Here is a 20,442-nt window from a genome sequence, read left to right as displayed (position 1 = left end):
CTTTGTAGTGTAGATTGTTTACAGACTTTTCTTCCTGGTGATGTCATTAAAAGAGAGACACTCCCCTCGCGCCCAACTCCTCCCTCGCCACGCGTGCACTTCCTGCTGAGACAGGAAGTGGACCGCTTGAGCCTTTCTCGCGCCGTTCTCGTGATGCTGTGGCCTTTATCCCCCCCACCCCCCCTGCCAGTCGCACAAGTTTCTCTCTGGCTTGGTGGTGTGCATGTCGCTGGCCTCTCCGTGCATGCTCCACGCTTCCCGATGTTTCCTGTCAGTGTCGGAGCTCCTGAATGAGCCTCCGCGCCCTTTAAGGAGCCTTCGCGCTTCTGAAGAAGCTTTCCATTTTGGGGGGAATTAAAAGGTCAAATTACTCAGTGTCCTTCTTTCTCGTTTGTTTGATGAGGTTTCACAGCCAAGGCGGCGGAGGCATCAGGTGTTCAGACCCAAATAAAAAATGGATTCCTCCGAGCCATCCGGCAGTTTCTGAGGAGGTGGCGGCGTTCTCGGAGGCCAGAAAACATTTCAATTTCACCTTATCAGCCGCCGCCAGCACAAACCCGCTGGGGGCTCGATTGCTTCTCTTGTGAAGCCAGACAGAGGGTGAACACACACAAATGCACATTACTCGGGCACTCATACACACACAGTCGGGCACACACACAGTCGGGCACACACACATTCCCACGCAAAACATACATGCTCATGCGGCAAAGAAACAAACAAACACGGACATTCATATGCACAAACGCATGCACAAATACACACATGCACACAAACACACGCACAAATACACACGTGCACAAGGGAAAAAAGTACAACACGAACATGAACTTTCACAAACACATGCACACACACGTACACACACACACATACATGAACACACATACACACACGCACACACACACACAAAAACTTTCACACATACACACACACAGAATGGTTGCAGGCTGTTCTTTGAGGCCCAGCAGAGCATCACACGGAATAACAACAAGGTGTTGCAAACATTCGCTGGAGAAGACGTGCGCTTGCGGATCAGAATTGGAAACGAGCGTTCATCTTCTTATGTAACACGCAACCTTTCAAAGATGGGAACTGAGCAGCTTGATCAACCTGTCATGGCCGTCATAATCACGCTGACAGTCGGCGCGAGCCGCCCTTTTTGATGTGCTCGTGAGTCCAGCGCTCCCATTGGCTGACTCGGTTGATTGACGCTCGGAACTGAGAATACTGTACATGTTACCATGGCAACCACAGTGTATCAGGTGTGTGAGCACGAGAGGCCATTAGGTGTATCAAAGAGGTGTCGATCAAGCTTGTTAAGCGATCAAGCGTGTCACTGAGGAGCTATTTGGTACCCCACTCGTGTTCTAGGCAGGACACGCCCTGCTTCAATATTATTGGCTGCAGGAAATGCGCCACTGCAGGATGATTGGCTGCGGCATCCCAGTAGAACACGCCTTTCTGCTTCCAGACTGGAAAGGAAGTATGTGATTTAACCCTAACCCACCCTAACCCTGACCCATCATAGCCCACCCTAACCCTAAACCTACTCCTAGCAAACAGCTTTGTTTTGATTTTGTACAAATGTGATCCATATTTGGTCATGTCATTACATCTGCGTAGTCTGCCCTACTCGTGATGCAGGAGCCAATTATGTTGCAGCAGGGCGTGTCCTGCCTAGAGCACGAGGGTCGATTCCTAATAACGTGTCAGTGAGGTGTGGATCAGGCCTGCTCACATCACGCGGTCGACATTTTTATATCATACTACGATATACAGTGGAGTGGCGCATGTTTGCACTTCGGCATTTGCATTCACCATTTTGTGGATTTTTGGGAGAACCTACCACCGTTATTGTCTGAGATTCCTGCTTATTTGCCTTTGTTTTTTTTAACCGATGCCCACTTATCCATGTTTTTTTGTGTGTGATTTTTTTAACCTAATCCCCCATTTATTTGTGTTTTTCAGATTTTTTTTAATGCCAGTTATAAGGGAGCATCAATTATTGGTGGATTTCCGCAATTAGTGATAGGCTCGGTCCCGATCCCTCGAGAATAGCGGGGTTCCTCTGTCTATCGCAAAACGTCACCACTCGCGACGTAAGAGGAATCGATAAGCGGAATTGTCAACCAAGCAAACAAACGTTTCCTAGGAATCGCATTATTGGGAACAGGTTTTCAAAACCAATTGGTTTTCGATTCCGATCCAATCCCAAATGAGGTGTCCATCATCGTCCACGGTGCCTGAGAAGTGTTCTAATACCATTTTTCATTTGACTAATAAATCAACTATTTAGTCTGAAATAAAAATCCCTGAATAGGGACTAGGGAGTAGGGAATGTTGAATGATTCCAAACGCAGTCTCTGCGTTCGGAATCTGATCGTCTTCTACTTCCTGTCACGTTCGGCATGTGCGGTGACCGGGAAAGCAAAGCGAGCATGGGTTACGCTGATCAGGACGTCACATCTGCCCCAGCAGGTCACCTTGGACGAGAGCCTCGCCGATGACGTTCGTCCAACTCAAAAAGCGAGTGTGCTTCTATAGGACGATAAATACGAAGATAGTTTACATCATGAGATGAAAGATGATGTAAGATCAACCTCGCACGACAGAGCAACATGTTCCTCTGCCGCATCACGTTGCGTTTCTATGGCAACCAACCACACTCGCGCTGTAAAATATCATATTTCTTATCATAAAAACCCACACATGAACTGTCCACATGACTTTTTCACCACCGCTTATGGGATTAGGGATTAGTCATGAGTGCAGCTACGATCATTCTAGAAGATGATTTATTTTTTATTTTTTTTAGTGGATACTGACTTTTTCTCATTGGATTATTAAAGACATAGTTAATATTTTAAATGAAATGACTCGCTTTTCTAATCATACGTGAGACATAAAGACATTTTCATACCTCGATGGTCAATGTTTCACTACTGAATGTCACGTGTCAGTGAGCACACATGTATGTTACATAGAAACTATATATTTACCTTTCAATTTGTATTTATTAATACTGCCCACAATTTGAATGAGTCTCTGCAATCATGTGGATGCTACAATAATTTAGGGGACGCTCTTAATTCCATTCAAACAAAGAACACAAAAGTAAGCAATTATGTTCTATGTAATAGTTGTTTATGGATCAGCCTGGAAATATAGATTAAAATATATAATATAAGACAGACCCAAAAATATTTAACATTGTGAAAAAATTTAGAGAAAATTGATGAAATTCTGTGTCAAATTAATATTGAAATATAGGTTAAAAATATAAAATATAATCACGTGATTAAATCTGTCATATATTAGTATCCAAATAATATAGTCAAATATATATTATATAATGTAAAATATGATATAGTCTAAAGACTATACTAGATGTAAACAAATATGTTATCGTTTCCAAACATATAAAAGAAGGTTAAAAAATTTTTTAAAAAGGCAGTGGACTGGATTGAGATTTTAAAGTACACAAATCCTCCATTTGCGCGAGACTCAGCCTTATTCAGTGTCAAATTGTACACCGTACGTACTGTATGACACTCAGGCTAAGATCTATGATAATGTAACTCCAATTTGTGATCGGTGTCGACAGTCTCCTGCGAATTAATAATACCTTAATCCTTAATACACACACTCTGTTTCTATGTAAGTACTGGACAGAGAATTTTAACATCTTATTAGAGGTGATTGGGGGGGAAATAATAGCACCAAATGCTCAGATTGCACTTCAAAAAGGTTGTGTTAACTTTTGCTACTCTACTAGCCAGAAGATTGATTATAATTAATTGGAAATCAATAATACCGCCCCACCACACCCGCTGGATTAGAGACACACGTTATTTTCTTACATTGGAGAAGATCAAGCTGTCCTTAGCTGGCCGATCTATTGAATTTGGGAAATGATGGGGTCCATTCCTCAAATTTGTTAAGTGGACAGATCTGCAATTCACCTTTGACTGAAATAGCTTGGAGAGGTAGTAATCATATTTTTGCTATGATGACGGTAATATGCATCTACTTTTGCGTTAGATGCCTTTTGCTGTCTCTGTTGCTGTCTACTATTGCCTGACTGATGTGCCTGTTGTTGTTTGTTTGTGTTCAAGTTGTATTTTTATTAATTTATTTGACAGTTTTTTTTAATTGACCATATTTTATTTCTTTATTGGTTGTCTTATTTTCATACAAGTTACTGGTTATGCTGCTTGACTTCAATGACCAGTTGTTTTTTTTTACTTTCTCATCCTAAAACAATTTAACTTTGCATGATTTGTAAATGTATTGAATTGTATTCAGTTGTAAAAGTTATTACACATAGTCTGAAAAAATACTTTTTTGTCAATACTAAATACTAATACTAATACAATACTAATAATAAAAATACTTTATATTTTTTGTCAGTTTTAATTTCTGAATGAATGCATTTTAATGTATGAAAAGTCCTATATAAATAAATTTGATTTCATTTGGTATTTTATATACTATAGTCTTTATGTAGTGGAAAAAAATAATAAAATTAGTTTTAAAATAAAAGCATATTATAATATAGTTGTCAAATATATAATTAAGTTGTAAAACAATACTGCATGGTGTAAAAAAAGAATATAATAAATTGTAAAAGAAAAGACATATATACATACTATTATATACAGTAATATCGTGGCATCCAAATATAATATACAATCTAAAGAATATATAACAGAAATAAATTACAAATAAATTACAGCGTATACGATAGTGTCATAATACATACTAAAATATAGCGTCCAAATATATAATATAGAGAAAAAGATATACAGGGGAAAAAATTTAGAAAATACATACAATAAAGTATCATAATTAGATATTAGATAATTAAGTATACAAATATATATAATTTTCAAATAAAATATACAGATATCATATCAAAAATACATTTTTAAAAAGTTGAGTTTAGTGTACTAATATTGTGTCAAAATATATAGAAGTGCTTGATCATGTGTTGGCCTATAAAGTGACATTTTTACATTATGTAAAAAAAAAAGATTTGTTGCAAATGTGAATGAAATCTGAAACGTAGGTGACAAAGGTGCTGCGAGATGAATACGTAAACATCGTCTTGACAGTGAGAAGATCAAGTAACCATGGCAACAGCGCTTAGAAACATCTCTGCAATGGCTCTTCTTTCATTTTCTTCCTCTCCCCCCCCCCCCCCCCCTTCTCCTCATCCTCCTTCTTCTCCTGCTCATATTTATTCTGATCAACTGGCTTATTACCAAAAGCCATGTTGTGTGACTCCTTCACTTTTCTTCATCACCTCCATCTTTTTCGTTGTCATCCTCCTCGCCGTGCCTTCTACTTCTTCCTCCTCCGAGTGTCTCCTGTGTGCATCTGTGCGTGCGTGTGTGGGTGTGTGTGTGTGTGTGTGTGTGTGTGTGTGTGTGCCCACCTGTGGCTGCATCAGCATCCTGAGCAGCGGTCGCCATGGTGATATGTCTGGAGATGTCTGCCACCGTCGCCATCACGTCTCCACGAGTACACGGCGTCCCCCACCGGCTAGAAAAAGAAAACAAGTGAGGAGATTTTATGTGTTTGTAATTGTGCGTTTCACAACCTTCATTCAGCAAAGACACAAAAAAATAAATAATCCCATGACGGCATACCACCAAACAAAAAATGTCACAAAAAAGTGGAGGTTATTTATTCATGCAGTTATCCTGCCCGGCGAGTTAAACGTGAATGCCCTTCTAATCAAATGGTTTGTCTCCTTGCTATTAAAAAGGTCATATATCAGGAGTAGAAAGATTTGTAGAGTGGTGCGTGGAATATCATTTACAAAGGAATGCAAAGAAAACAAAATTATTTGTAGTGAATACTGTATGGACAACACACAGACATTCCTATAAAAATAATGATAATAATCACACAGAACAGGTCACCTCCACTAAACATCTGGGAGTGTAAATTGATTTAGAGATGAGCTGGCAGAATCATGTACAAAGTATGTGTCAAAAAATACACCAAAGAATCCACTTTTTAAGGTCTAAACGTGTGATTCTTAAAGTGGGGTACGAGTACAAATAGTGGTACACGGGCTCCCTCTAGTGGTACGCGAATGAATCACATTCCAAGTAAGTACAATTCAGTTGTATTTAAGTTTTGAGTTCAACACGTTTGCATTTCATCTTTAAGAAGTATTTGCTTTAAAGCTCATATTTAGGTAAACATTTTATTTAGTGTTTATATGCAATATATACTTAGCTAAAGTTTTTTCCTAAAATTCTTCAGTTTTTCTTATAACATTTTGACTGTATCCCTGTAGAAATAATTTTTTTCTTCAAGACTTTGTTCTCATAAATTACAGATGTTGTCATGTAATGTAACGACTTTATTATTGTTTAATTATATTTATTTTCTCTTGTAGATTTTTAGGATATTTCTTGTTGAATTCGTTTTTTAGTCTCAGGTATTTTCTTTTTTTTCCCTCGTAACATTTCAACTTTATTCCTCTAAACCTCTGAGTGTTGTTGTCCCAATAACATCATAACTCTGTCATAAAGTTAGTTGTAGTTTGGTGTTTTGTCGTAATGTTATGATATAGTGCAAAATTTGAGGTTTTTCATGTAAATTTTGGACTTCATTCTTCGAAAAACATGTCTTTTTCCTTGCAATATTACAACTTTAGGAATACAACTCCTATCTCCTTTTTGATACATATTTAGGCTTACTACGCTCCTGTAATTTGATGTTGATCATTGTAGTGGTACTTGAAGAGCTAATTATTTTTTGGGGTGGTACTTGGTGTAAAACTTTTGAGAACCACGGGTACAAACAGTTAAAAAGGCTGAAATTTTCTTCATAAACTGTGAAATGTTATTCTTTTAAACGAAAATAAGAAAGTTTAAAGACGGTTTAAATGGTCACAGAGTCACACTCAGGATGCAGGACGCGAGAAAAGCGCCAGTCGACATATTGACTACATTTCCCACAATCCCGAGCACCCGTTGCTCCATGGGCGTCTACGTGACGTCCATGCACTTCCGGCTCAAATGTCGACGGCTCCATGACGTGACACAGGGGTTTGGAGAAAACAACCGATTGCGTCTTCCAAAGCCGACAGACACGCCGACCTCGAGTGACATCCTCGCGGGCTTGAGGGCACCGCGAGCAGCCGCCGCAGCGATGGAGGCGGTCCCCCGCATGCCGATGATATGGCTCGACCTCAAGGAGGCGGGAGACTTCCACTTCAACCCGGCCGTCAGGCAGGTGAGCTGGGCGTTGACGCGGGGTTAGCAACTGCCCGCAAAACAAGTCATCTTTGACCGTGTCGTAGTGGAACCAGAACGGACCCAAGTGGCGGCGTTTGTTCGGCAAAACACTGGGAGAAGTTTCCAGAAGGGCTAACTGCTCGGCTAGCCGCAGCTTGCCTTTTGGTTTGTTGTTGTTTTTTTTGTTTCACTATCGATAGCCTCCTGTTAGCTAAACGCTCGGCGGAGTCTTGGGTTTAATTAGCCAGCGGTTAAGCAGGTGAGCGGACACAAGTTGACCAGCACGGCCTGGCTGGACCTGCTTTGTTCCGGCCGAGATGTCGTCACTGTCACGTGAAGCAAAGCAGTGACGCCATGACAACGGCGAACAAGTAGCAACAAGTGGCCGTGAAAAGACACTTCCAAGTTTGACATAGTATACATACTGAAAAGGACACTCATGGAAGTCTAAATCCATGTTGAACATTCAAGCCTTTATCTGAGGATGACCCGTTTCTGTCCCCTTCCTCATGTAGATTTACCTTTGCACTCTTCCTCATCATAACATTAAATGTCAGCGACATCACCGTCAGTCATCCAAAAACGTCCCTTACGTCAGTGATTCCCAATAAATAGTCCAATTTCACTTAATTGGTCCGAAATTCATTAATTGAGCACAAATATATTTTTTTCTTCTCGCCGTGCCAACGGCACATAATGACAAGCAGAACAATTAAATGCTCTTCCAGTAGATGTCAGTTAATCTGTATGTACTTTTTGCTGTGTGTACATTATCGTGCAGATATGAACACTTTTTATAAGTAAAGTGGAATGTTCTGGAATATGTTTTACCCTTTTCTAGAATGTTGCATGTTAGCTGCACAACTGACATATATGCATGTAAAATGCATTGTAAAATGAGTGATGTGTCGAAATGTTCTAGAATGTTATACGACAGGTACAGTGTCTTGTAATGTGTTTGCAGGTTTGAGAATGTTGAGAATAATTTAATTAGAAAAAATTTTTGAAAACAAAAGCTTTATCTCAAAACTTCACAGGGATCATTTTTCCACACATGGACTTATGTTACTGCAGACGCACGAACGCGCACACACGCGCACACACACACACCAGGCGAGGCACCGCCTTTAAAAGCCACACACATTCAGAGTTATAGATACTTCAATGTGTAACATGAGGATAGTTACCCCAAATGGACGACAAATTACACCTGCACCTCACATTCACATTTTGTATTGGGATTGTTGTGTAATAATACAAAAGCAATTTTTATCCGATTATTCCGCGGGATAATCGGTAGAATACTCTTCTAAAAATATTTGATAGCTGCAGCCCTGAAGTTTTGTCTTATTAGTGTGTTTAAACAATGTTCTATACTTGTTTGCATGTTGTTCTCGAATGGATGTGATGTGTTGCTGTGTTCTAGAATGTTCTATGATGTGTTGTTGAATTTTTTAGAATGTTCTGTCGCATTGACATGCTTGAAAATGTTCTGTGACATGTTGTGTTGTAAAATGTATACCATGTTTTAGATTCTAGAATGTTTTATGACGTATCCAAGAATGTTCTGTCATGTGTTGCTGTGTTCTACAATGTCTAATGTGTTAAAATGTTCTAGAATGTTCCGTGACGTATTCTACAATTTTGTGCGGCGTGTTCAAGAATGTTCCAGAATGTTTACGAGCTCACGTTTTTCTGCCGTCTTCTAGTTTATCTTGAAGAACTACGGTGAGAATCCCGACAACTACAACGAGCAGCTGAAGAAACTGGAGACGCTGCGGCAGGTCGGTGCAAGTCTCGTGGCGCAGTCATGCGTCCAGCTCTTGAAGAACCACCTGAAACGTGTGTGTGTGTGTGTGTGTGTGTGTGTTCGTCAGAGCGCCGTGAATGTGACCAGAGACTTTGAGGGATGCAGCACTTTGAGGAAATACTTTGGGCAGCTTCATTACCTTCAGAGTCGTGTTCCCATGGCAACCGGACAGGAGGCAGCTGTGTCTATCTCATGGTACACGCTCACTTGCACGCACACACACAGTCAAGCATGAGGTTAAGTTCACATAATTTTGTTTGTTTCCCTGAGACAACAACAGACTGACTGAGTAAACCAAACGCAACAACGGCTGAGTCACTGATAAAAATATGTGAACTGCGTGCCTGTGTGATTTTAGGACTGAGATCTTCTCTGGTAAAACTGTGATACATGACGACATCAGCTACGAGCAGGCGTGTATTCTCTACAATCTTGGTAAGTTGAATAGTTGGTACTTTGTCCTTAACACAATGTCACTGCTTAAAAAAAGAAAAGAAAAAATGCTCCATTCTTCACATTGCTTCGTTGATTGATTTGAATTATTAGTTTCCAACTATCAGGTTATATGAAGACCCTTTTGGAGTTTCTGAGTTTCTTTTTTCTGCGTACTAAATGGCCTTTTTGTGGGCTTCAACATGTCCCGAAAGATCAACAGTCTTTACAAAGAGCATGTATCATGGTGAAAATTTTAAGGATCCTCAACACGGCCCTCCCACAACTCACTTGGTAGAGCGACCTAGAAAGTTAAAAAAAAAAAAAAAAGACCCCCTGACACCAGTTTGACTGGTCAACACAAAATTCAGTGGACATGTCTATCAGAACAGGATGGACCAAAAAGTCTCAAGGACCCAGGGCTTAAATTGAACAGAAAGTCGGCCATTTTGGTGTGAGGCAGCCACTTTGGGCAAATTCCTTCGCTAAGAAAGAATTCTACTGAAAGTTTTCTACTGAAAGAATTCTACTGAAAGTTTACAAATAAATCAAGCCCCAATTCCAGTTTCACTGACGGACACAAAATTGGTTGACATGTCTATCGTAAAGGTAAGCACAAAGTCGTCTCCTGACCAATGCCCAAAATTGAACAGAAAGTCTGCCATTTTTGTTTGAAGCATAGTCTTTGGGCGAATTTCCTCACTAGTGCCCCTTGAAAGTTTAAAAATCAGCCCCAGACTCCAATTTCACTGTTGGATACAAATTTGGGTGGACATGTCTTATCATAACAGGACGCATGAACCAGTCAGGACCTATGCCCAGAGTTTAAAAGGAACACAGACGTTTTGGGTGAATTCCTACTGCTGGTACTTTGCCAAGCCCCTATTAGTGAATTTGCCCAAATGAGCCCCAATTGGCCAGTTCAAGACACACAGGCAATGCAAATCTGCCAGCTAATATAGGCAGAGCATGCCATCCAATTTTGATGATCATGTCATTCATCAGCCATTTATTTTAGCTGTATTTAGTTTATAAATCAATCACTCAATCAATAAAGCTCACCTGTGTTGACTTGTAGGGGCACTGCACTCCATGTTAGGAGCCATGGACAATCGTGTGTCTGAAGAGGTATGATGCACCTAAATACTCACACACAGACACACACAACACTCAACACCGTTTGTTGTGGTTTTAGGGCATGAAGGTGTCGTGCACACACTTTCAGTGCTCAGCTGGAGCGTTCTCCTACCTGAGGGACCATTTCAGTCACAACTTCAGCGTAGACATGAGCCACCAGATTCTCAACCTCAACATCAACCTCATGCTGGTAGGACACACACGGTGATGGACACACAAGTACATACACTGACATAACACATGTACTTTGAGACACACACAGACACACACACACACACACACACACACACACATGGTCATGGAAGTCCATATGGTGACAGACAGGCGTAGACACACACAGACACTCAGTGACACACACACACACGCACACATTGTGACGGACACATGCACGCACACACTTTGGACGTAAGATCACAGATAGACAAAGGGTGCTGGATACACACACACAGTAACACACGCGCGTACACAAACATACTCACGGTCACACGCAAACACAGTCATGGACTCAGACACGGTGACAGACACACACACGATGATAGGCCAGTGATTCTCAACCTGTGTGTCGGGAGCGCTCTTCAGGTGTGCTGTGGGAAATTATAAAATTTTACGTAATTGCTCAAAATAAAAATGATTTACAAGAAATAATGTATCTTTGTTCATCTATTTATGTCAGTGATGCATAGTACAAATAAATGCTCTTCCATTAGATGGTAGGAAGTACACACAGTAATTAATGTGTTTTTTTTTTAATTTTTGTTTGTTTGTGTGCTGTGAGATTTTTCAATGGTAAAATATGTGCCTTGGCTCCATAAAGGTTGGAAATCAATGTGATAAACACATGATGAAGAACACGGACACACACTCAGTAACTAACGGTGACACACGGCCTTACTCACACACATGGACACAAACTCACACAGACACGAACTCACAAAAACAGTGTCATACAATCTGTATGTGTGTGTGCGTCAGGGTCAGGCTCAGGAGTGTCTTCTGGAGAAATCCATGCTGGACAACAGGAAGAGCTACCTGGTGGCTCGCATCAGTGCTCAGGTGGGCGGTTCCCTTGTCAATCATTCAAACGTTATGACATCATGACACTGGGAAAAGGCTGTTAAGCCGGCATATACGCTGTGACGCCCCCAGGTGGTGGATTACTACAAGGAGGCCTGCAGGGCTCTGGAGAACTCTGAGACGGCCTCCATGCTAGGAAAGATCCAGAAGGACTGGAAGAAGCTTGTCCAGATGAAGATCTACTACTTTGCCGCTATTGCGCACGTGAGTGTGACGTGCACATCGTGTTTGTGTGTGAGTGACCAAGTGTGTATGTGACTGTGACTGAGGTTGTGTGTGATCATATGAGAGACCATGTGAGTCTGTGAAAGTGTGGGTGTGGTGTATGGTGTGTGTGACGCACCAATCAACCACTACCACACCACACTGTTCCTCCTCAACAGCTCCACATGGGTAAACAAGCCGAAGAGCAGCAGAAGTATGGTGAGCGGGTACGTGCACACCTCCACCACAACGGTTGCAGTCAATGCCTGCATACTCTATTGTGTTTGAGTGTGCCTGGCTCTTTGTGTTTGTTTGCAGCTCGCGTACCTTCAAAGCTCCTTGGATAAACTGTCTGAAGCCATCAAGCTGGCCAAGGTACAAAATTCCTAAGCACAGCATCGAGCTGGTAGCAAAGATGGGTCTTAAAAACATGTTTGTCCACTCAGGCTCAGCCCGACAGCGTGCAGGATGCCCTGAGATTCACCATGGATGTCATTGGTGGCAAGTAAGTAACACTTTTGGAATCTTGATCTCCCCCCACCCCCCACCCACACACGCGTTTTGTATTTACTTTATCTGAACGGCCTACTCATAGATTCAACTCTGCTAAGAAGGACAACGACTTCATCTATCACGAGTCTGTTCCTTCTCTGGAAACGTTGACATCTGTCAAAGGTAATGGAAACTGCCGCTGTGTGGTGTAGCCAGTTAGCATAGCGTGCTATACATAGGGCTGCACTGAAAAAAAGATACTTAATTTTCAGTTGCACATGATTGTAATATGGTAAACGGACATAATTTTCCAGTCAAATATTCATGTGCAGCGATGTACATGTTCGAATTAAGTACATTCAAAGGACCTCTTTTCAGTGTGGGCAATTAATTAATTTTATTTGCCAAGACCATATTGCTGAGCCCTATACACTAATGACAAAGTTCCATAACGTGTGCAGGCGCACCCCTGGTCAAAGCCCTGCCCGTCAACCCCACGGACCCCAGCGTTACCGGACCAGACCTCTTTGCCAAGCTGGTACCGATGGCAGCCCACGAAGCCTCCTCCCTCTACAGGTCGGCACCAACACTGTTAGCACATTGCCATGCCAGCACGGTAGCTGCCACACAATATTTGTGTTTGCAGCGAGGAGAAAGCCAAGCTTCTGAGAGACGTCATGGCCAAGATCGAAAGCAAGAACGACACACTGGAGTGAGCATAGTGCACATGTGGAGACGGCGTGTTGCTAATTGCGAAGCTAACACATTTCTTCCCTTCCCTACAGCCAGTTCATGGACTCTTTGGGTTTGGAGCCAGAGTCTGTAGACAACTTGGACATGTACAGCCACATCCCACCGGTCCTGATGGAGAAATGTGCCGCTCTTAGTGTGCGGCCCGACACCGTCAAGAGCCTCATCCATTCCATGCAAGGTGGGCGGCGCATCAACAGACAGACTTTAAAAACAAATACTGTTTAACAGTCATTCTCAAACTGGGCTCCAGAGGTCTGCAAAACAAAACTAGGGGGGGGGCACATTGTACTTTGCAATAAGTCATGTTGTATGTAATTTTTTATTTTTTTTAAATGCAGACCTACGTATAATAAAGCAATTAGTCTCCCCGATCTTGGCTTTCGACCAGATTAAAGCTCTAATATGATTGTGACGCGTCATCAGTTCGCGGGGGATCACTGTAGGCCTTCATTCTTGTAAAGGTCACAACTTTTTATTTATTCATTCATTCATTTATTTTTAGAAAAAAACTTTCATAATATTTAAACTTTTTTCTTAAAAGTAACAGTTTCTAATTGTAATGTTAGGAAAATAGTCAATTTTTAAATTCCTTTATAATTTGTATGGAATTTATGGGGCTACACAATAGTTATGTTTTATAGCTGTTCGGCGTATCCGGGGGTCCTTGGAAAAAAATTTCCCTTGTGAGTCCCTGGACCCCAAAATTTTGAAAACCCTTGCTGTAAAATACTTTCATCTTGAGTTCTGTGCTGCCGCAGTCCTCTCAGGCGTCTTCACCGACGTGGAGTCATCCCTGCGAGAGATCCGAGATGTTCTGGAGGCAGACGAGGTGGGCGAGCGGGCCCTCCAGGAAACCGGTGCCCCGACTGAGTTCCACCCTGCAGAGCAGGTTCAGCTTCTGACAGAGATCCGAAGGGACCTGGAGAAATACATGGAGGCCCACGAGAAGGCCAGCTTCACCAACACAGAGCTCCACCGGGCCATGAACCTGCACATCAGCAACCTGCGTCTGCTGGGCGGACCCCTGGAGAGCCTGAGAGACGCCCTACCCCGACCACAACTCAGTGAAGGTAGGAATAGACATGAGGGACTCTTTGAACTTCTGTCTGCGCAGAAGAAGCGACTATATTGTGTTGTGTTGAGCAGAGGAAGTGGCTGGGCTGCAATGCATGAAGCGCATCCTGGGGAAGGTTCAAGAAATGAGGGACCAAAGAGGCACATTGGAGAAACAACTGCGGGACCTCATCCACCAGGATGACATTACTTCCACCCTGGTCACCACAGAGAGAGCTGACATAAAGGTACGTTGTTTTAGGATGAATGTTCCGGACCTCATGGTGAGGTGCTGAACCGCAAAGAGTCTTCCAGACCTTATGGTGAGGTGCTGAACCGGGAAGACCATTGCAAACCTCACAGTGAGGCACTGAACCATCAAGTCAATATGTGTAAAACCCACAACTCCACTTTGTGCTTCCAGCACGTGTTTGAGGAGCAGCTGAAGAAGTATGAGCAGGTGAAGGTCTATATTGACCAGAACCTGGCAGCCCAGGAGAACATTTTGAAGGCTCTGACCGAAGCCAACGTTCAGTACGCATCGGTCCGCAAGGGCCTGAGCCAGACAGAGCAGCAGTGGACCGGCACAGTCCAAGGACTGGTGGGATCCTACGAGGCCTACGAGGACCTGATGAAAAAGTCACAGGAGGGCAAGGAGTTCTACGATGACCTGGAGGCGAAAGCATCGCGTCTGCTGGAGAAAGTAAAGACATTGTGTCAGACTCGGATGGAAGAGAGGAAGCCCATCCTTGAAAGGCAGGATTTTCTTTTGTTGTTTCCATGTGGTAACTACTCAAACTAACATCATCTTACCTCTGTTCTCCTTGTAGAGAGAAACTAAAGAAACCTCCAGCGCGACCCACAGCAGCTAAGCCTTCCTTGAAGCCAAGGTCTCAGGATGAAGACTCCAGTCTGGAAGATCCAGAGTTAGCCCAAATTAATGCCGCTATCTTAGCCTTAGGAGAAGACCAGCCAGCTGAGCTTCGCAGCCTCCCACCCGACATTCCTTCTCTTCCCACCTCTGCGGGTCATCTGCCGGGTCCGGAAGTATTCCTCCCACCAGGTGCCAACCTGGGCTGCAGTAGCTCATTGCCTTGGCCTGGTTCTTCAACTGGCGGTCTTCTTCGCTTCCCAGCCAATCTCCCGCCACCGGAGCTTCTGGCTCGAATCGCTCATTTTCCTACATCTGGCACCCTGCCAGCACCAGGACCTTTGGCATGTAGACCCATTCCTCACATGGTTCCTCAGATGCCTTCACAACTGCCTACACAGGCAGCTTACAGGCCTCAAGTCCCTCAAGCGGTTCCGGTTTGTCCTACTCCAGCCCGACCATCAACCACCACGGTGGACAGCATTCAAGCCCCTATACCAAGCTACACTCCAACACCTCGCCACCCTGTCCCACCTTCAGTTTCTACTGCCTACACCGGACTCCCACAAATGGGTGCCTACCCCCAGTTCGTCCCCCAAATGCCACAGCAGAAGCAGGTGCAACCACAGTACCCACTACCTGTGGGGCAACACCTGGCCCCAGGCTACCAAGCTGGACCCAGAGCCCTTCCTGCCCCTCAACTTCCGTTGCAGGCCTACCCTCATGGATACATGCCTCCGCAGCCTGTCGTCCCTCCACAGTACCCACAAGTTTTCCCTGGTCATATGGGACCACAGCAAAATGGCTACCAGGCTCCGCCTCAGATACCCCAGGGCTACCAGGCCCCTCAAAACTACACCCCCCAGCAGCACCCTCAGGTGATGCCAGGCCCGATACCAAGGCTATCTCAGGGCCTGATTCCTCCACAAAATGCTCCTATCCATGTCTCACCAACATCGCAGATTGTACCGCCTGTTTCTCAACCTTACGTCCCTCACCAACACCTCCCAATGCCCTCCAATGCCCAGCAACTAGTACCACATCCACAAATACCAAGTGGCCCTGGAGGGACAATGCCTCCTACCAGCCAGACAACCCACCCCACACTTCATCCACAGATGCCTCCTGCTTCACAGCCTCATTTGCTTCCTGGGCCTCAGGTCCATATTCCAAGGGGTCCTCAGGTCCACATTCCACCCACCTCCCTTGCCCCACAGCACCACCACGGCCCTGGACATTCTCCCATTCCAAACATGCTTCAGCCGCCCATGTCCATACCCAGTCACACCCAGATTCAAGCCCACCACACTGGGGGTGTTTGCTACCCTGGAGGACCGCCCATGATGCCCCAGCAGCCACTGGCACCGCAGCTTGTTGCCCCACAACAGCCTCAGGTCTCCCTTAGCGTCGTCCACTCGCAGCCTTCTATGTACCCATCAGCTCCAGGAGCTAATTTGCCCCCAAGTGCACCACTGAGACCGCCTGCCGTTGGCCCACATGGTCTACATCCTCACATGCCCCCCCAGCACATGCTCCAACCCTGTCCTGGCGGTCCTCCAGTAGGACCGCCAGGACAGCCAACCCATCCTCCCTCTCCTTCGCCTGCCCCATCTACATCCCCCGTACCTGGCCCCCCGTGTCTGGTTATGACCCCACAGCAGAGACCCACCGTTGCCACTAACATGGGTGCTGCAGTTCCACCAACTCTTCAGACTCCCTCGGTCGTTTCTCCTCCTTCCACTTCTCTGTTTGAGCAGCAGAACTCCAGTAACCACGACCTCCTCTCCTCCAGTCCTGAGAGCCAACCGGGGGGCACCAAGTCCCCCACCAATGTCCTCCAGCCCACCAAAGCAGACCCTCAGGAGGGGGAGCGTCGCAAGAAGGACTCCCAGGGAGTTCTCCTGATCCAAGGCGATCCGTATCAATCTCCTGAGCTCGTGGCCCGGCTCCACGGTGAACTGGAACATTTCCGAGCGCAGGCCGAGTCCCTGGAGGAGCCTTCTGAGGGTGAGAGGGGGCTGTCGGTGCTGGATGCACACTGGAAGGAGCTCCAGGAGCAGCAGGAGAAAGACGCCCGGCAGCTGTCAATCGCCATTGCCCGCTGCTACACAATGAAGAACCGGCATCAGGACATCATGCCCTACGATCTCAACCGCGTGCTGTTGCAGTCGGGCAAAGACGACTACATCAACGCCAGCTATATCAAAGACTTGTCGCCGTACTGCCCGCAAATCATTGCCACGCAGGCACCGCTCACCGGCACCGCCGCCGACTTCTGGTTAATGGTGTACGAGCAGAAGGTCTCCTTGGTGGTCATGCTGGTGTCAGAGCAGGAAGTAGAGAAGGTATAGCAGCTGCCATAGCGATTTCTTTGGCGGGCTTAATAAGTCCGTAGTCTCTTTTGCACACATTGATCCATTCAGTTACTCTTGAATTTCGTATGAGATCAAAATACTATCAATAAAATAAACAAGATACAATAAAATCTCCCGAAGTGGATTTTTTTTTTTTTTTTTCGGAAAAAAGTACAATTTGGTAACTGATTGCTTTTGCAAACCATCTCCTCTCTTGTTCGTCTCAGCAGTGCTTGTCTGTGAAGGAAAAAATGGGCCAATCTTTGTGTTGTCTTACAAGTCCTTGTTTGGTTTGTGATGGTATTTTTTCCGCCCTGGCAGGGAAAAGTGGTGCGCTACTTCCCAATGGAACGTGGCCATCAGCTGTCTCAGGGACCTATCACGCTCAGCTTGACCACGCACAAGACAACAGCAACCCACGTGGAGCGCATGATCAGCCTGCAGTACCGTGAGCATAGCCTGAAGCGTACCGTGGTCCACCTGCAGTTCACTTCCTGGCCAGAGCTGTATGAGCGCTCACTTCATGTCCCTCCCTCCTGTCCTGTCCGCCATTTGTTGTTTTGACACCTGGGTCTTTCATGTCGACTAGGGGGCTCCCTGACAGCAAGAGCAACCTGCTGCACTTTATCCAGGAGGTCCACGGACACTACCTGCACCAGAGACCCTTACACACGCCCGTGCTGGTCCACTGCAGGTCAGACTACAAATCCAGTACTGCCAACAGTAACCTACTTACAGAGAGTCCTGAAAGAAGATAGTTCCCAAATAATGTTCTCGTCCCAGAATAGAAGGTACTAGTCCCCAGAGAAGATTCTCGTCCTGAGATAAGGACCCAGTGTATCTTCATAACTTGAATGTTCATGAGTAAAGTAGTGTTTGTACCCAGACACTCCTTAGTGGAAGTCTTAACATGAACATACCCCCTTGTCTGTCTGTTTCGCGCTCGTTCTCTCTCGTAGCTCTGGTGTGGGTCGCACTGGCGCCTTTTGTCTGCTGTACGCAGCAGTGCAGGAGCTGGATGCGGGGAATGGCATTGCAGACTTGCGAGCTCTGGTCAAGAAGATGCGGCAGCAGAGGAAGAATATGCTACAGGAGAAGGTAGGACATCGCCTCGAAATTGCAAAGCCGCTACACAGTGCGGATCTACTTAACTAACGGACTACCGCCCACCCGTGTCCCCTACAGCTGCACCTCAAGTTCTGCTACGAGGCTGTGTTAAAGCACGCAGAGCAGGTCCTGCTGCGACACGGCGTCTCCGTGGCAACCGGTGGCAGGAACGCCGCCTCTACCGCCTCCAAGGTGACAATGTGCATACATATTTAAACAAGCATTCAAATACAGTATATGCGGTGATGCCTAGTTGGGTCTAGTCTACTGAGAAGCTTCTAGTCCGAAGTGAAGGTTTGAGACCAGAGAGAAGATTGTAGTCCCAAGAGAAGTCTCTAGTCTAAGAGAAGATTGTAGTCCCAAGAGAAGTCTCTAGTCTAAGAGAATGGTGTAGTCCCAAATGAAGGTTCAAGTGCTGAGTTCTCATCCTGAGAGAATGTACTAGTCCCAATGGAGTGCTCAGGTCCTAAGTGAAGGCTGTAGTTCTCAGACAAGGTTCCAGTCCTGAAATAAGGGTCTCGTTTTGAGTGAAGGTACTTTTCCTAAAGAAGGTTGTAGCCAAGAGAGAAGGTCCAAAGTACAGGATTCTGAGAGAACGGTGTACAGTATAGTCCCACAATCATTTACAACAAAACTTGTCCCTGTGACTTCCTGGTCTTGTTTTTCCAGCCATACTCCCGCCAGGAGTCCCAGCAGGATCTGGTTTTGGGTGGAGACATGCCCATTAGCTCCATACAGGCCACCATCGCCAAGCTCAGTGTACGCCCTCCCGGCGACCTGGCCTCAGAGGACCTGGACCTGGACCTGGATGATCAGGATAATCCGACCCTCTCCTTTTCACCAGCCCTCTACTCACCAGGTGACCCTTGCCTCCTTCAAGAGCCCGTCGTCGACAGCTCTGGCTCACTTATGTCGCCTCCCGACTGCTCGGGTTCGCCCCCTGCATGTCTGTCCTTGCCGCCGCCCAACGGCCTAGATCTGGCATCACCGCCATCGGAGACTTCGGCCACCCCGCCGCCGCCCTCCTCTTTAGAGCTGCTGGCCTCACTGGCACCTGAGGCTTTCTCTATGGAGGGCGGCGGGCGGGGAAAACAGCGGGTGACCAAGCAGAGCTTCCTGCAGCCGGTGGAGGGCCAGGGTCTCCATGGGTCCAGGGGGGCTGAGAGCACAGACCCCCTCAGCGGTCTGGACCCCCTGTGGAGCCTCAATAAGTCCTAAAACAAGTTTTAAAAAAAATAAAACAATCCCAACATGCGACTTTGTAAATATTTTTAAGTTTCAATGTTTAAAAAGTAAATAAAGTGAGTGAGATGCCACATTGACTCATCAATGCCTCTTTATTGGAGTACAAATGTCACGACTGCAGCCCGCACAGAAAGCCAGTGAGGGACAACGGGGAGGGCTGGGTTTCCTGCCTCTATGCAATAAAGTTGCTTCATCTGCTGTTAGGTTTTAATTGTACACGTGCCCTTCGTTTCACTTCGTCGAACCAACACCTTGTGCAATTTGGTAAGGAGCAGGCATGTAGTGCCGCTGTCCATATCACACCTCAGAAACCGCCCCTCTTGCTGATGTAACAGCCAATCAAAAACGCCATGTCGTATTGCATGAGCTTTCCTAACAAAAATAGTTTCTGGGTAGAAGTGAGATTCATCCATCGCAAAGCCATACCAATAAATTACATACAGTAGAGTGGCGCTTTAAGATAAGAGTTTAATTTTGTCTGTGACCATATTTGTATCTCAAATTGTCTTTCCCCATTGAAATGAATGGAAAGGGCAATTATTTTCAGCCCCCCCCTAAAACAAATTACAGAAATGTGTTGTGCTTTTTAATAAATAGCCTTCAATAACTTATAAAAACAGATATATACAGGGCAATCTACCTCTGCCTCAATGA

The 20,442-nt window shown here is 45.1% G+C and overlaps 1 protein-coding gene across 3 annotated transcripts; it reads left to right on the top strand.

Moving 5' to 3' along the window:
- Positions 1–7,042: 7,042 nt before the first annotated feature.
- Positions 7,043–19,853, top strand: ptpn23a (protein tyrosine phosphatase, non-receptor type 23, a). 3 transcript variants are annotated; one of them, XM_061674681.1, is made up of 24 exons: positions 7,043–7,254; positions 8,966–9,040; positions 9,134–9,261; positions 9,425–9,501; positions 10,577–10,626; positions 10,694–10,825; positions 11,608–11,688; positions 11,782–11,913; positions 12,093–12,140; positions 12,232–12,288; positions 12,360–12,418; positions 12,509–12,588; positions 12,867–12,981; positions 13,052–13,117; positions 13,191–13,336; positions 13,917–14,228; positions 14,305–14,459; positions 14,636–14,967; positions 15,042–17,427; positions 17,758–17,942; positions 18,026–18,130; positions 18,396–18,534; positions 18,622–18,735; positions 19,213–19,853. In XM_061674681.1, the coding sequence occupies exons 1-24, from the start codon at positions 7,171–7,173 to the stop codon at positions 19,759–19,761; spliced, it is 5,607 nt and encodes a 1,868-aa protein (XP_061530665.1). In that variant the 5' UTR covers positions 7,043–7,170; the 3' UTR covers positions 19,762–19,853. The 3 variants fall into 3 exon arrangements, with proteins under 3 accessions (XP_061530665.1, XP_061530667.1, XP_061530666.1); XM_061674682.1 differs by lacking the exon at positions 7,043–7,254 and adding an exon at positions 7,335–7,421; XM_061674683.1 differs by lacking the exons at positions 18,622–18,735; positions 19,213–19,853 and having other exon boundaries at positions 18,026–18,227; positions 18,396–18,474.
- Positions 19,854–20,442: the final 589 nt, after the last annotated feature.

Source organism: Phycodurus eques, chromosome 4, assembly GCF_024500275.1.
Source record: "Phycodurus eques isolate BA_2022a chromosome 4, UOR_Pequ_1.1, whole genome shotgun sequence".
Lineage (NCBI taxonomy): Eukaryota > Metazoa > Chordata > Actinopteri > Syngnathiformes > Syngnathidae > Phycodurus > Phycodurus eques.
Note: the sequence above shows the minus strand (reverse complement) of the source record. Positions and strands in the feature narration are given on the sequence as shown.

What these genes read in the sequence shown, in the direction of transcription:
- ptpn23a (XM_061674681.1), top strand. Translation starts at nt 7,171, where the DNA reads ATGGAGGCGGTCCCCCGCATGCCGATGATATGGCTCGACCTCAAGGAG. An exon ending in GCAGCTGTGTCTATCTCATG is followed by an intron (nt 9,262 to 9,424) that starts GTACACGCTCAC and finishes GTGTGATTTTAG; the next exon opens with GACTGAGATCTTCTCTGGTA. An exon ending in CAGAGCAGGAAGTAGAGAAG is followed by an intron (nt 17,428 to 17,757) that starts GTATAGCAGCTG and finishes CCGCCCTGGCAG; the next exon opens with GGAAAAGTGGTGCGCTACTT.